Genomic DNA, 16,714 nt, shown 5'->3' with positions numbered 1-16,714 from the left:
GTAAACTATGAATGAACGTGTGGCACGTGTCAGATATGTATTAAGAGAGTTCGTAATAATAATAAAAAAGGGATTTCAAGGCAGAAATTACTTCCTCGTTTTATACCTTCTTCCTTTTCTTTCTTTTTTTTTTATTCTTTTATTTTTTTCCTTTGAGAATGATTACGAGTTGGCTATTGTGGTGTCGGATCCGGTCGCGTGCGATAGTCACGCCATGTTACGTGCTACCAGCACGTAGCGATCGAGTGCAATTTTCTAAATCGACGTAACAGCTGCGACGACTTGGAACGTTTACGAGACGGCCGAGCTTTAAAAATTTCGCGCCTTGAAATCTCGAAGAACCGCTTAGAAAGAGAGAAAGAGAGAAAGAGATAGAGATAGAGAAATGAGTTTGCTTTCTATAGAAATCTCTCGATAGGTTTCTTTTAAACGTTCATTATTATGTTAATAGGAAACAAGTTAATACGTCTATCACAGTTGGACCATTGTGTATGAAAATAATTCGATGAATATAGAAATTGTTTTTCTTTATGAAAGGAAGAGAGCAATCTTCTTGACGCTTTTCGTTGGAAAGATTAGAGAACGTCGCTGAGGTAATAGGCTTAGGGTCATTATGATGCAAAGGATGTGTGTAATTTATTTGAATACTATAATACGAAGTATCTCTTAGTGATTATGTACATTTTTAGGAGACAATTTCTAAAGAAGTTGTATCAGTTGTTATTTTTTTGACATATTTCTTTTTTTCTAAGCCAAAATAATATTTCTTCATTCTTGTAACAATAATAACAATAACAATGATAATAATATTAATATTCAAAATTATCGGTATTGGGTAATTAGTGTTACTTCATATTTTACGAATTAATTCGATAAATACCAAATAAGTACTTTTACTTTTGAAGTTTTAATACGAATATTTAATATGAAAAATATGAAAGAATAAATTGAATCGATTTTCTCAAGAAAAAAATAAATAAATAAATAAATAAAGAAAAAAACAAATCCAATAACGGTTCGCTGAAAATCTTAATTAAGGTAGATCGTGATTGGTTGGAGAACAAAAATGTTGATTTCTTTTTGGAGTATCTTTTTACGCAATAAAAACGTCTGCGTATTCTCGTTCGGTGAATCGTTTAAGGTGAGAAATCTGGCGCCGTTCCGTGTAGCGCCGGGAAAGAGGGAGGTGTGATTCGTATAAGAAAATTTACCGCTAAATTTGGTCTCTCTTAAAATTTTAACCCATGGAATTCATTAGGACATCCGAAAACGTAGTTTCAGCTTGGAGAATTCGCGCGCTCAGACGGAAGCCACTTTACTTTCATCGATCGTTCAAGCCAGAACCTTCTTCGATCCCAATTAAAGAGGGAACTCGATAGTTAGCTGCTTTTACCTAAATCTGTCAACGATACAAATCGACAAGGTGAAAATCCTTTGGCTTCTTCAGGGTGATTCGAGATACGGCATTTTCAGATATTCCACGCATCGTACGTATTACAAAGTATTTTTGATCTTTTTTTTCTTTTTTTTTGTGATACGAACGATCTCCTGTTACCTCTTTTCCACCTTTTTTTCAACTTTTTAATCATAAAATCAATATCGAGAATCATGGATTTATCAGAGATTGACTTTGAAGGATATAGGTCGTTTAGTTTTCGTCTGTTTTAAATTTTTTCTCTTATGGAAGACAATGGTTTTTTATTTTAATAATATGTTAGTGTTTTTAAGTTCTTTAAAATGGAAAGGATCCATTTTGGTATATAACTCGAAGCAGTAAAAATCGTTTTGTACTTGGATGGATTTTCGCGTTCTCTCAAGGTTCACGAACTTTTTTTTTCGTTTTTATTTTTTAGAATAAGAGAGAGAGAGAAAGAGAGAAAGGAAGAGAGAGAGAGAGAGAGAGAGAGAGAGAGAGAGAGAGAGAGAGAGAGAGAGTCGTAAAGCAGCTGTAAATGACTTTAAACGGTTTCAAGACTTTACGACTAACTCAAACTACCACGGTTTCCTTTCCGCTAGAACTGAATATTTTCCTCGCTATGATTTTTAACGCAATCGTTCCAAGAATTCTGTTTTATTATTCTTTTATTTTTTTTTCGTCTTCACTATCCATTCATCTCGGTATGCATTTGGAACAAGTGTCTAGATAATCTATCGTATATAAGTCAGACATTCATTGAAGTATACTAACAAAGTATTCGTTTAAAAAACATAAAAAAAAAAACACACAAAACGTGTAAATATATGTAGAGGCTTTAGACAAATCTGATGAGATCTCGTTTCTTTTTGCGTCTAAACAGAAAAAAAAAAAAAGAAAAATATTTCAAAGTTGCATCAAATGTTTTCCAGGAAAATCATTAAATTTATGAGGTAAGAGAAAGAGAGAGAGAGAGAGAGAGAGAGAGAGAGAGAGAGAGAGACAGAAAGAAAGGAGAAGAGGAGAGAAGTAAAGTTAGAAGCGGTCACGTTTTTCGGCTTTCTCCGAATCGTCACGATATATTCAACCTGTTTTTCGGATCCCGTCCATTAGGGTGCTTAGCACGTAAACACGTCGGATGATCTCGTTTAGAGGCTACTATACTACGGGACTTCTGCTTCGGAAGGCCAAGCAAGAGCAACGTGCATCGATCGTGAAGTAGAGATGGTTCCTTGCTTCGAATCTTTCTCTCTGTTTCTCCGTAGCCTCTTCGCTATAGGATTGTCGGCAATTAGGCCGTTTCTCTGGAACATAATTAACGCTCGCAGCGTTAATGAGGCCGCGAAGGTGTCGAACGTGCTCGTTTCAGGTTCTTCTTCTCGTTTCTCGTGGAACGAGAAGAGAAAAAGAGAGAGAGAGAGGGAGAGAGAGAGAGAGAGAGAGAGAGAGAGAGAGAGAGAGAGAGAGAGAGAGGAAGATTCACGAAGCTGATCGCTCTCTCCCCGACGCCTTTTATATTCGCACCGTGCAGCCAATAATTGGCTCCTTCGATTCTACCACACTCGCGGAGAATTCGTCTGGCGTAAACATTAATTTCTCCTTTGTGAAATCGGCCCTCGATTGCCTTCTTGTGATTTGCACCAGTCGAAAGGCCTTGCGCGAACCGTAGGTACGTACTTACGTTCATTAAGGTTATCGTGAAACTTCGCAATAACTTCGAATCGGTGATAGAAAGATAGAATATCGCGTGAATTCACTTGTAAGAAGTAATCTACTGCAAGAAGTAATCGAATTCTATTCACGTGTCATCTATATTTTAACTCTTATTTACGTGGTATTTTAAGTATTAAGTTTAAGTATATGACTTCAAAATTTGCGAATACGTAGTTCTACTATAACTATTTATATTATATTATATTACACACACACACATATATATATATATATATATATATATATATATAAATTTTTTTAAACAGACTTTTTGTAATAAAACAACTTTATAATATTTATTAATAATAGTTCTTTTATTACTTTTTCATCTTCTCTTTATTCTTTCTTTCTCTCTTTTACTCTCTCTTTTTCGACAATAATTCTGAAAAAATATTTTACCAACCTACATAAAAGATAACATGCTACAGGAAAATGTATATGATCTCGAGAAGGCTCACGCGAACGAGTTGGAGATAACAGTTAAATATCGTTCGGGAAGAAAGAGATCGATCTTGTATAATCGACGATGGATTTTTTGCCGATGGCAGATCGCAGGACAGTCGGACGGATATGTCGGACGGATTCGTTTTATGGGCACGGCGGGCGTGCGACCACGAAAGAAATTCGCAGACTCATGCATATACAGGGGAGCAGCTCTTCGGTGGTATCAATAGCCGATCGAAAAACTGGTACAATCTTGTGCTCCCTTCCTTGGATATCGCTATCTCTTTCTTTCCCTTATGCTTACCGCTTTACTTCCTTCTCTCTCTCTCTCTCTCTTTATCTTTCTGCGGCTCCCTTCATCCACGGTTCAACGTCGTACACGAGGGCCTCACCTGGGCCTTTTAACTTTTTGCACGAGTCATTGTATTTGCGCGTGCGTGCACGAAATATTAATCCGGTAGGATGCAGCACCCGCCTTCGTGTTCGAGTATTCGCCGATCTTCTGCCCACCTGTACGCCTACCAGCGATTTATCATTGATCATCACTACTACTTCGTTAAATGTCTCATGCACGGATTTTTACTTTCATTTTAATCCGCAATTAAACTTAGATATCGTGAATTTAATACATATATGCGTATGATCACTAGGTAACTTCAAATTATTATAGAAAAATGATCTTCGATCGTCGAAATTACTTATAGTAGGATATTCTCATGGTTGATATATTCTAAAAAGACATGACATTCAATATCTCGATCAGTTTTTTATTTCGTTTTTATTTCTTTCTCTTTCTTCTTCTTTTTCCATCGAATCAGTTTATCAAACAGTTTGGAGTTAGTGAAAAGAAGAGTAATAAAGCTTGGCAAAGAGATCGGAATGTTTAGAAATTAGTAAGCAGTGCCACCTTGGAGAAAAAGACACGAAAAAGCTATTCGAATTATTAGCTCGAGGATATTTCCGAAGGCGAGATTATCGAGGCTTGAAGCTACGAGAGTCGAGAATTCTGGTTGAACGAAGTTGCCGACAAAAGATTCGAACGCGTTGAATTTATCGAAATCCAAATGCGTAATCTGTTTGGCTCCTTAGCTAGCTAGGTACCAAACACGACGAGACAAGACGAGATGGTCCTTTTAAATCGTCTCGCTCTTCTCAAAGAAAAGAATGAGAATCCTCTCTCTCTCTCTCTCTTTTTTCTGTCTCTATTTCTCTCTCGCTCTATCTCTCTCTTTTTTTCTCATGAGGGATTAAACGACGCCTGGAGGATACTAGAGAAAGGAGTGGCTATATGCCGGATCTCGAACGAGATAAGAAGAGCCACTACCGTGCTACTATGTTAGAGATAGGATACCTCCGGTGAAACTCATTACTCTCTAATAGTTCCCCGTAACCGTAAAGGTTCCGCGTAAGGGAACCTATCCAAAAATTCAATTTAAAGGAGCCATGGGGGCTTTCTACGTACTACCCACGCCTTTGAATATCAACTAATAGTCAGAGAAAAACAGTAATTTCATTCGGTATAAGAACAATCTTCAAAGACTTCTCTGATACGATATCTTTTTTAAACATTTCTTCTTTTTTGTCATCGCCCTCTTCGATATTCGAACATTTACGTAGAAATAATTAAATGTTATTACATTTTCTTCCTTTTTATTCCACATTTTATTAATTTGTCAATGATATTTTTAGAATTTATTCGTTAAAAATCATAGATCATCAAATCGTGATTAATTCAGACTAAAAGGGATTGTAGATTGAGTAAACTTTAGTTTTCTCTTATCGTGTACATTCCAAAAAGAAGTTCGAGATGCCGATGTGAGATCGGTATATAAGTGGCTTAGAAGAAGAAGAGGGCTACGCTTCTACTAATGTCACTGCGAGACATTATTTTTAACGATTCAACGATACGTCCATCTTCTGACATTTTAGGTTCTGAATACTGCTGAGAAATTTCATTTCTTCTTTTCGTTGGATAGATAGGAGTCGAGAGAACGAGAGAAAGAGAGATAGAGAAAGAGATAGAATAGTAAAAAAGAGTAACAGGGCCTTAATTGGATCTCGTGTTGGTCTGCTATCGCATTGCAGTAGCCCAATGTCATGGTATAGTTGAGGGATATTTTTTTCTTTTTCTATCTTTCTCTTTGTCTTCAGGTCGATCCTGGTCTCCACCAAGTTCTTATCTCCTTCGCCAGAGCATAGTCTACGTTGGTGCGTTCTGGTGATTTTCTAAACGATAAGAAAAAGACGTGGTGAAAGGTCACGAAAAAGGCTACGTGGGACGTGTAACACCGGGTGAATTCGTTGTATGTTATCTTGTTACCTTGTCCTTCGTGGATGAATCAAGAATGTAAAAAAAAAATACTTAAATAATTCTCTCATCCTTTGTTTCATTTCAATCGACTCGAGTCCTTGAAATTAATAAAAAAAAAAGAAAAGAAAGAATAACGTAATAGATGATTTAAAAAATCGATCACTGTTTTTCATGATTTTTTAGACTAATTCTTCTTCTGTAAAACTACAAGTTTATAAACTTGTGATCTATTCCGTAGAATAATCGAATAATAATAACAATAATAATATAATAAAATAATAATGCAAATCCTAGTAAAATAGAATAATAGGGGATGAAAAAGGTAGAAGAAGTAAAAGTTTTTGGAGCATGCAAATTAGAAGACGTCCTTTAATCTTGTTCTCTTTAGTGGATTAGACGTGTGCTGATGACAGGTGGTCGGATTGCTAAAAGTCGGAGAGATCGAGTGACCGAAGTGTATACCGGTAGCGCATGTAATTCGATACTACGAGGTGGTCGAAAGTAGCTTCGTGGTCCACCAAGTTAATTTGGCAAACGGGTAAGGAACTTTATACACACATTGTATAGGCCAGTTCTCGTGCGGAGTAGAAAGAGCCTTTGAGTTCTCTCTCTCTCTCTCTCTCTCTCTCTTTTTTTCTCTCTCTGTCTCTGCGAGCGCCAGCTGACACGTTCGTAATCGGGTACGAAATATCTCTTCGTCGGCGTTGTAAAAGCTCACCTTACGCGGTCCACCAACGTTCGATGGAGTTATCAAACATCGAATGTTGATTCGTTCCGGCGTTCGACATTTTCTTCTTTCTTTTTTTTTTCTTCTTTTTCCCTCGAAACGTCGACCACACAAAGGGAAACCGAAGATCTTTTTAATGTCACTTCATCTTTAGTTTCCTTTTTCTATTTTTTTCTTTATATGTTATTTTTCGTTGTTTTGTAAGCGATCGAATTTTTATTATTTAAGAGCTAGGAGAAATATGATTTATATGTAGGTATTATTGCTTATTTGATTGGATCTAGTTAGTACTATTTATATTTATTATTTAAGCGACTTTAATGATAATAAGCATAAACGATAATCAGGAATGTCCGTTAACAAAGACTACCATAATCTTCCTACTTATAAAACTGTCAGTACCAACGAGCTATCGATATGTCCATAAAACGAATCTTTACGATCGACTACTGGCATAAGGTGTAAAGAGATTCTCATAACTGTGCATACGTCATTTTATACAAGAGTTTGTGGTCGTCGAAGAATCATTCTCTCTTTGCTAACACGCTTTCACAGATTTATTGTTAGATCTAAGGCGTTGGTACATAATAAATCAATATTTTTCAAAAGCTTACTGCAGGTAAAAAAGGCTTAGTCACGTCCGTCTATTTTAAATAAAAATTATGTTGGTATCGCGATCGGTAGTTTAATTAAAGCATCGCGTAAAGTTAATTTATGAAGAAAGGTTGGCTCCATATGAGAAAGCAACGAAGGTCCAATTAGGCTAGAGCTACTTCATTGGCAGAAGTGCTCCTGCTTATCGACGCCATTTTTCTTTCTTTCTTTCTTTTTTCTTTTCTTCTTTTTTTCTCATCCTCGCATCTTCGGTCGTACGTATGTATATATGTATGTATGTATGTATGATTTACGTATGTATATATGTATCGAGGCTCGTTTGTCCGTCGAACCGCCCTTTTCCCTTTGTAGTTCGCTCGTTACGATCTTCGAAGAATATTCGATACAACCGTACGAGAAAGAAGGCTCTAATAACGAAGCAATTCTAATTACTTTTCGGTCTATAGCATAATACGTTCTTACAGGGCAAAAGGTTGAGTTTGACGACTCTTTTGAAAAGAGTCGGCTCGTTTGTAAGTCCTAAAATTATATCCCACTGTGATGATTGCTCCTACGTTAGGCTGATGAATGAACGTGTTGATGTAATATCGGCCTAGTTGTACATGTTGTGCTACTTGAAAAATGAATTCTATTGTACGTATGTACGTACCTTTATAACTTGGAGAAAGATTCGATGCTCCATTTTTTTTTAAATATAATCAATTAATTATTGAAATATAATGTTTAAATGTCTTGAAACTTTTAATACGTTTCATTTCTTCCTTCTCTTCTTCTTCTTCCATCTTCTTCCCTTGTCAATTTTTACTCATTCTACGATGTTAATTTAGCTATTAACTTTCTAAACAAATAAGATTCGTTTTTTCTTTCTCCTCTTTTTCTTTCTTTTCATTTTTTTCGTCATAATCTTCAGAGGTCCAATTTGTCTGGATCATATATAAAGGGCGCTCGTAAAATAGAACATCCCTTCTTCTCTCCTCTCTCTAAACTCGGTTGGAATACAAATGAGATGGTCGCCTCTTCGCAGGTTGTTCGTATCTTCCCAGCCTCTCAGCTTGTTGCAATCTTTTGAAAATTCTCTCGGTCGGTCCACTAAGCGTATCTTGATAAATACATGAGAGATAATTGCTAACCGTGAACGTCGTAGTCGAGGGAGTTTCCCACGCTCGGTATAGTCATAGTTTAATCGTAATAGTAGTAGTGGTAATGGTAGTAGAAGTATGTAAAATTTTGCGTGAGAGAAAAGTGTATGCACGAGCAAGACACACATAAATCTCTTTGCAATGGAATAATTAACAGCTGACCGTGATGACGCATATACAACCGAAGTGGTGCTAGAAGAAGAAGAAGGAAACGAGAACAAATTCACATTGCCGATTACATGGAACTCCTTCGATCGCTTTAAATTAGTCGGCAACGACGTTGGATAATTGGTAGTCAGGATATGTGCGACGATTAGGTGTACCTACTATGACAAATCGTTCTAGTGCTCTTCGTACGACCCTACTTACCTTTCCCAGGCTTCGAGGATCAGCATACCGACGTTCACTCCACGTATTTTCTCTAGGTATACATTTTTACAATTTTATATGTTTTAAAAATATATAGGTATGCGTACCTTGTATGTATATAACAGATTGGATTCACAAAATCACAAAAACACGTACAAGAATTGTATTTGCATGCTTCGAGATCTTGAAATCGTGGAAAAAAGCATAGAACTCTTTCATACTTTCGAGTTCTTTCCTCGTTCTCTGTAATTATCGTTAATCTTCTCCAAGGAAATCTCGCGAGTGTTATTTATCGAGAATCAAACGATTTAGATTCCAGATCGATTCGATTTACGTAGAAAGAAAATTTTATTCCGGTCGACGTCACTTCGTTTATTCATTTTTATAATATGGAATTAAAGGGATATGAAAGGATAAAATGAATAATTATTTTTTTTTTCTAGCATGAGATTAATTTCGATTTCTGCGTAAGAAAAGACAGATCTTTTTTCTTCTTTTTTTCTTTTCGTTTTTTTCTTTTTCTCCTTTCACGTTTCTTCGTTTAATTTTTTTGTTCCTTCTTAAACAGAAACTAACTATAGTTTAACGTGAATCCTGCGGCACGCGAAAAGGGTAGAAACTCGCGTGCAAACTCGAGGAATTCTCGTTTGGCCTTACGATCTTGAAGATCGGAGAGACAAGCCGCTCGTTACTGACGCGACCTCCGGAGTTATGCAATTACCAGGTCTACGGAGTTCACGGTGGTGGTCTTGGCAATAAGACGCGTGCACTGTACCGCGTTTGTCGGCTCCGATCTTGTGCGAGTAGTATAAAAGTAGCTAGGTAAAAGGTGTTCGCCGCACGCTTATCCACACGATACGTGACCGGAGTTCGAGATCGAACTATACCTTCTCTCTGATCTTAGTTAGTTACTTCGCAGCCATTGAATTTTCCCCTTTCAACTTTGAAAACTTGCTTGGAAGCACGTAAATGTAATAAGAAACATGCCGACGTCCTTGGTTTTACCGATTAGGATTACTTGATTACTCGTCGATGAATTTTTCATAATTTTTTTTCATCTTCGATCGAATCGAGAGTTTTTAATGATCGAACAATGTCTCCTGGCTCGTTGCTGTCATAATTATTAGGAATATTATTATCTTCGTAGTTCTCAGTTATTATTATGTAAATATTATTTCGGATGATCCTGATAATATTGATTAGATTGCTCTTTTCTTTTTTTTTCGATTATAAGCGATTATGCCGAAAATTCCTTTTAATTGATTTGACGTGATCATCTTAGTTCTTTAAACTTTAAAGAGGTTTCGATTCCCACTTGGATGAGTCAAAAGTGAAAAGAGAGTTAGCGTTACAATATTTGTGAAAGATGAAAGCATAGACACATCTAAATGAATATTTTTAGCGGTCAATTTAATTGCAGAGTGCAACACGAGGATAAAGTTGACGTGTGCATTTCTCGGTCACGCCGCTATGGTTAAATACAAAGGCGAGGCAAACGTCGACGCAACGAGTCACTCGTCGAGATCGTGTAGGAGTCCGAGAGAATTGTTGGATGAACTGGAAAATTGCTCACGCCTACGACTTCAGAATGAGAATTGTCATAAGTCGTTATGGATCACTTTGTCGATCTCAACGTACGTTTCTTTACGATTTATCATCGATCATAATTTTCTAATGTTATTTATAACAAATGTTTTACAGTTTATTTTTTCCTTTCACATATCGTTATATTTCATCTCTTTTATTTTTTCAATCGGATTATCTTTTATATTTTAATTTCTCAATTCATCTTGTATAGTGAAGCGCCTAAAATCCTGCAACCCAATCTTCACTTCGGAATTTATGCTGACCACTTGAAATTAGAGCTCTTGCTATTATTCACAATGAAAATATTAATGATACAAATGATCTTTAAACTCGATATTCATCTAGAAGATTAGAATGATAATTTAAATGGTTACTTCTATTATTGATCAATCAATCCTTCTTACTTTCCTTCTTTTTTCTTTTTGTAAATTATCCCATCAAGAGAAGTTATGTCAAATTATAATAAAACGATCTTTCTGATATGATTTCTTTTTAATCGATTGCTTGTGGCATATAATTTCGGGACTGATATGAGCTTAAAAATGAGAAGCGATAAGTATGAAAAAAAAATATAGAAATTTAAGTAGTTTCCATTCGTCTCTTTCTCTCTCGATGAATTCATTTATAAATTCTGTGCTCCAGGCATCAGTTAATCATCGAGAGGACGTTAATCTTGACGTTTTCGTCGTTAACGTAAAAGTATCTGTATGCCCTGAGGATCTAAGAGTTTCTTTCGAGTTTATGAGAAAATTCGAAAGGCTTTCATTAGTTTCCACCTCGATCGAGTATTAATAGTAGCGGTGCAACACTTCATTACTTTAAAATCAAGGCTAAGTATACTTTGGCATCTGGGACTTGCTTTTCTAAAAAATTCCCGCGGTTTTTTTTTCATAATTAATCTCTAATAAATGTGAAAGTAGCATAGTATGTGAAATTTATACCGATCTGCCATATATACAATAAATCTAATATAAAACAAAAAGAGAATATCTATCGAATATAAAATAAATATTTTATAGAAAGATTACAATTAAAAGAGTATTCGAAATTAGCATACATCTATTACAATGTCCAACAGGTATCGATATACTATACATATACGTACATATATCCATACGTTAAATCTGGATTAGATCGAATTCTTGAGTCGATTATTATAGTATGATATAAAAACTGTCTTTTATCGAGCTATATTTTTTATGTAGTGAAAAATTCGGAACAAAATTTAGACGAAAAAGAAAAGAGATCAAAGTAATGATTTTGTAATTTTTCTTTTTAAGTAAAGATTGAATGATGAGTGATTTTTGTGTATGTCCTCGACACCGTTCTTTGCTAATACAAGCGGGTGGCGTCATCGAGTCGAGTTAGCACATAGGCGGATTTAACGCTGGCCCACAAAGCTCGGTCGGTCGGTTGGTCGGTCGGTCGTCGTTCGTTCGTTCGTTCGTTCGCACACGCGTATCGCGTTTCACGTCGTGCATCGTATGCGCCTCGCATACCTTTGCCCACGCACGTGAGTCAATGCGTGCCGACTGCGGTCATAGGATGACGCCAAAACGAACGAACGATCAAAGGGTTGAGAGAAAGAAATAAATAAAAATAAAAAGAGAGATCCACACGCCCGCGCGTGCGCACAGACACACACATATTTCTTCTTTCATTAGTCGTTCGCAATTATCGTCACGTTTGACAACTATACGTGCCGTTAAGTTTCTCGACACTTCTTTCCGCGATGATCACTTTAATCCTTTCATTCTCTTTATTTCCCATGAATTAAAATTGTTCGATCTAAATCCGAATTTTTATTTAGTTTCAAATATTCTTCGTGTCAAATGATTGTTTACTTTTATACGAATCCAAATGGATAAATTTAAATCTTATTTTTTAGTTGGATTTAGATTTGATTTATGATATTTGTTGCGACAGCAGATCTTTTATTTTCTTTCATTTTTGTCTTCGATCAGTATTTTTAATTATGTTCTTGAAAGTTACCTTTGTTTTGACGTAATATATATTTTTTAAATGTATTTACAGCAGTGAAATAACCGAATAAGCGACAGGCACACGTTCGTGTATTCTCGACGATACAAAAATCATCGTTGTAACGCTCTTACACTTTCTCGCAAGCATTTAACTAATTGATCGCGTCGAAAGAAAATTGTAAATTGGTTTCGGCCTCGTAACGAAGCTGTCCCGCGTTCTTCGGATTATTATTACAGAGTAATTTATCTCTCGACGGTCATTAGCGAAGACGTTAATGATTATTCGAAGCGGTGATGCTGATGCATCTCTCGATTATGTTCCTTTTATTTGCTTGAACGTTTCTTCCTTGTTTCATACTTATAAAGGATCATTGAAAAAGATTTGCAAAAAATTGTCTCTAATAGAATTATTTTGTATTTTCTTTCCTCTCTTTTCAATTTTTTACAATAACAATATATACAAATATCTACACCCATCGTGTATATTATATTATTTTGTACGATATAAAAAAGAAAAGAAATTATATATTTTATATGCATTGCATTATACATATTGAATGAATTCTATGCATTTTGTATAAACGATCGAGAGATAAAATTTGTGAAAAAAATTTATTGAAATAAATCGAATACTATTGTAAATAAAAAATGGAATGCAAAAAATGCATAAAATGCATTTTGTATAGAGAATCGAACGATGATAAAAATTTCGTCAAAAGAATTTCTTGAAATAAATCGCATACTATCGTAAATAAAAAAAAAAGGAGAATAAAAACAAAATAGAAGATTATAACGAATGAACTTTCGTCTCGTGATCGTTGACGTGTCACGGATATAAACATAGAGAATGACGCCGAACGTTAAAGGACGACGATAAGAAAGAGAAAAGAAAGAGAGAAAGGAAGAAAGAGTGGGAGAAGAGAAAAAGAGACGCAGCTTGGTCATGTTCGCGCATATTAATTCGTGGTACTGCTTCTCTCTGCTTTCATTGACGTAAAGTGAGTCAGAGGAGCGTAAGTGACTTCAGCGGACAACCATTCACCTCGAATTTCATTCAGGTGAGTGCGTCATAGCCGACCTTTAGACGATATTCTCGGAACTACGTCCGTAAGATTGGCGAAGACGGAACAAGAGATCGGATCGTCTTTTCTAAGCTCCCCGAAATATTGTTTATTAAAAAATTTAGAAATATTTTAAACCAAATTCGTGCTAAAATTTTAACAATTGTTTCTCATGAACTGTTTCCTTCTTTCTTCACTACTCTTTATTTGTACCTATTTACGTATGTATTTATATATATATTTATTTGGATTTCATGTTGTTTTTAAAAATCGTCATGATCGTGTTGAGCGTCATTCTAATTGTCTACAATAATTAATTTAACAACAGTCGTGGATAAAATTTGCAGATTGCAGGATGAACGTATACGATTTATGTGAACTTATGTGAAAGGATTCAAACGAAGTATAAATCATTATAAATAAAATGTCAGTGATATAAATATACTATGTAATTTTTATGGATAAATGTATATGACAAATCATAGATAAACTAACAATAATATCTAACTAACATCTTTAAGTTCTTATCCCGTTGCTTTTCGATCTTTAGTCGAGTCGAAACAAGGCCGGAGACCTTTTGAGATCGTAAAGCATCCTTAAGATCCGTGAAAGGATATTAACTCCCACGGTTAAAGTCGCGCAGTCAACGACCAAAGTACCGCTCCCACATCCTCCGTGTCGAGGTTGAAAACGAGGAATGAGGTTGCAAGGATCACGGTCAGGACGACAAAGGACGTATGCTAAGGAGAAGGCTATAAGAGGAATAAGGAGAGAGAACATGCGAACCAACTTCTTAGTATCGACTGAAATCTCGTAGAAACCGGCTTTGAGCTATCTATAAATATTTAAATGGTATCTATGTTTAGTTTAGAATACTATCTATATAGGTATCCATATATTCATATATATATATATATATATATATATATATATATATATATATATATATATATCATAGACTCTGGATCGATAAATCGAAACACCTCATCGTTTTTATTTAAATTTTAATATCTATAGAATATGTTTAACAAATCATATCATTTTATATATATTTTTTTTATCGTATGAATTAAATTTATTATGTTAAAAAAGGTAATAGAGAAATAATTGTAAGGAAAGAAATAATAGATTTATTCGTATTATACAATTTATCTGGACGTATTTATATATACATATAATTTGATAATATTAGAAATACATTGTGTAAAAAATTTTTTAAACGGTTCACCGATCGAGGTTGAAAAATAGTTTCATCGATCGTTATAGATTATCAACGATATTTTATTGTAGAATGGTAGCGAAGAATCGTATTATACGACCCGATTAACCGTAAAAAGAAAAAGAAAAAAAGAAAGAAAAAAAGAGAGAGAGAGAGAGAAGAACATCGAGGTCGTGGTCAGAAGTTTAACAAAAAAATGTAACTGCAACTAACTTTATGAAGTGCAGACACCGTTCACCGGAGAAAGGATGAAAGAAGCGATCGAAGAACGAGCTACCGTTAAATAAAACTTTCAGCAAGGTCGGATCGGATGGAGAGAATGTTTTCATCGTTGATTCGTCAACCTCCTGCACCTGGATATACCAGGTCAATTCCAACTCTCAAATTCGTTTTCTCCGCTTGGTCGCGCTAGAACGCTTTCTTGGTTTCTGCGAAATTAAGGGAAACCATTGCTCTTTGTAACAAAAAAAGTATCTCACGAGAATGTCCCTTTAATTCTCTTGCTTTAAGTATCTTTTAATCGTTTCTTAAAATTCTTTTGAAAAATGAAATTTCTGATTTTTAAAGATTTAAAAAAGAAATCTTAAAAATAGTGTTCCTTCGAGATATGGAAATATACAGCTACGTACAAAATTAGATTGAAATTATAGAATGATCTTGACAAATGATTTTAAAGATCTAGTCAATAATAAGATGAATGTGATATTTAGTTACATATTTTAATATATATTAATTTTATTAATAATTTTTAAATAATTTTTATATTAATGGTTCAATACACACACACACACATATATATCTAGACATGATACGTATGCATATATATATATATTGATAATAAAATTATTTTACAATTTCGACTTATTTTTTAAATAACAACAATCATATTTATATGTATAATATTTAGAAGAGTTTATATATACGATAATTAATCGTTTTACAAATTACGGATGCGTTGAATAAATTTGATAATATTTGTCGGGACCACATTCGTGTTCTTATGTAAACAGGTGGAAAGGATTGTTCTTGCAGCATCCTTCGTCGTTGGTCGATCTAACATAAGTTCGCAGTGCGAAATTGCACAGGTGCCGTGTTACGAGAATCTTCTACGAGCTGTCTCCTTTCTTCTTCATCTTTCTTTCTTACTTTCTTTCTTTTCACGTTGTCCTTCTCCGCCAAACACGATTCGTTTCTTAATCGTTTTGAGGTATCCAAGTGGTGAGTTCTCATCTCTCTTTATCTTTGGTAGCGTTAGCGGTGTCGGTGGTGTAAAAGTGCCGCCAGATCGTTTTTGCCAACGTGCCCAGAAGTTTTCGCTCGAGGCGCTTCCAGGATCCCTGAGAAAGTCTCGTCGTATAGATCGCCTTTCTTTCGTTTCACCATGGTAGAAAATGTCGGTACCGATTTCGTCTGACGATCGGCAAGGATACCATTACGATGATATTTTTAACTTTTAATTCTTGTTGTAGAAAAAAAAAGGCAAGCTAATATATATCTGTATATAATGAATATTTATATGAATTATAGATGTATATAATGAATATTTATATGAATTAGCAAGTAAAAAATACTTATCCAATTTCAAAAGATTAATAAAACTTTTTATTTCATTTTTTATCGTTGTTAAATTTCTTATGGAAAACGATTTTTTAATTATTAGCAAAGAAATTCTATATATATCTTTTGAACACGTATAAATATCGATACCTCTTGTATTCATATACATATTTAATGTAATTTCATATACCCAATTAATTTTATATTCTCTTAATTTCGATCTAACATTTTTCTATTTTCCAAACTGCCTATAAAAAGTCTACGTAGGATGTTAGAAATAATATGTAAAACGTTATAGGTTTATACACGTAAACAAAGATTTCAATAAAGAAAGAGAGAAAGAGAGAGAGAGAAGAGAGAAAGAAAAATAACATTACAAAGTTCCAAAGACATTTTTTGTTTACGTACTTCCAGTCTTGAATGTTAAGAAACAAAAAGCAGTCAAGCGTGATAAATTATTATTACAGGCATATTTGTATGTACACGTGTGCTCGTACGATTCTAAGAATTTTCGTATAGGACAAAATTATATAAACAAACAACGTCGAAGAACGATCGATATTATTTGTCCTTTGT

General features: G+C 34.7%; 1 protein-coding gene across 1 annotated transcript; it reads left to right on the top strand.

The window, feature by feature from the left end:
- Positions 1-8,676: 8,676 nt before the first annotated feature.
- Positions 8,677-12,464, top strand: LOC127069847 (uncharacterized). Its single transcript, XM_051007417.1, has 3 exons — positions 8,677-8,788; positions 10,153-10,366; positions 12,354-12,464. The coding sequence occupies exons 1-3, from the start codon at positions 8,692-8,694 to the stop codon at positions 12,370-12,372; spliced, it is 330 nt and encodes a 109-aa protein (XP_050863374.1). The 5' UTR covers positions 8,677-8,691; the 3' UTR covers positions 12,373-12,464.
- Positions 12,465-16,714: the final 4,250 nt, after the last annotated feature.

This window comes from Vespula vulgaris, chromosome 16 (assembly GCF_905475345.1).
Source record: "Vespula vulgaris chromosome 16, iyVesVulg1.1, whole genome shotgun sequence".
NCBI lineage: Eukaryota > Metazoa > Arthropoda > Insecta > Hymenoptera > Vespidae > Vespula > Vespula vulgaris.
Note: the sequence above shows the minus strand (reverse complement) of the source record. Positions and strands in the feature narration are given on the sequence as shown.

Bases quoted from the DNA above. Each gene is read 5' to 3' on its own strand.
- LOC127069847 (XM_051007417.1), top strand. From the start codon at position 8,692: ATGACAAATCGTTCTAGTGCTCTTCGTACGACCCTACTTACCTTTCCC. The intron at 8,789-10,152 runs GTATACATTTTT...ATTTAATTGCAG, and splicing joins ACTCCACGTATTTTCTCTAG to AGTGCAACACGAGGATAAAG.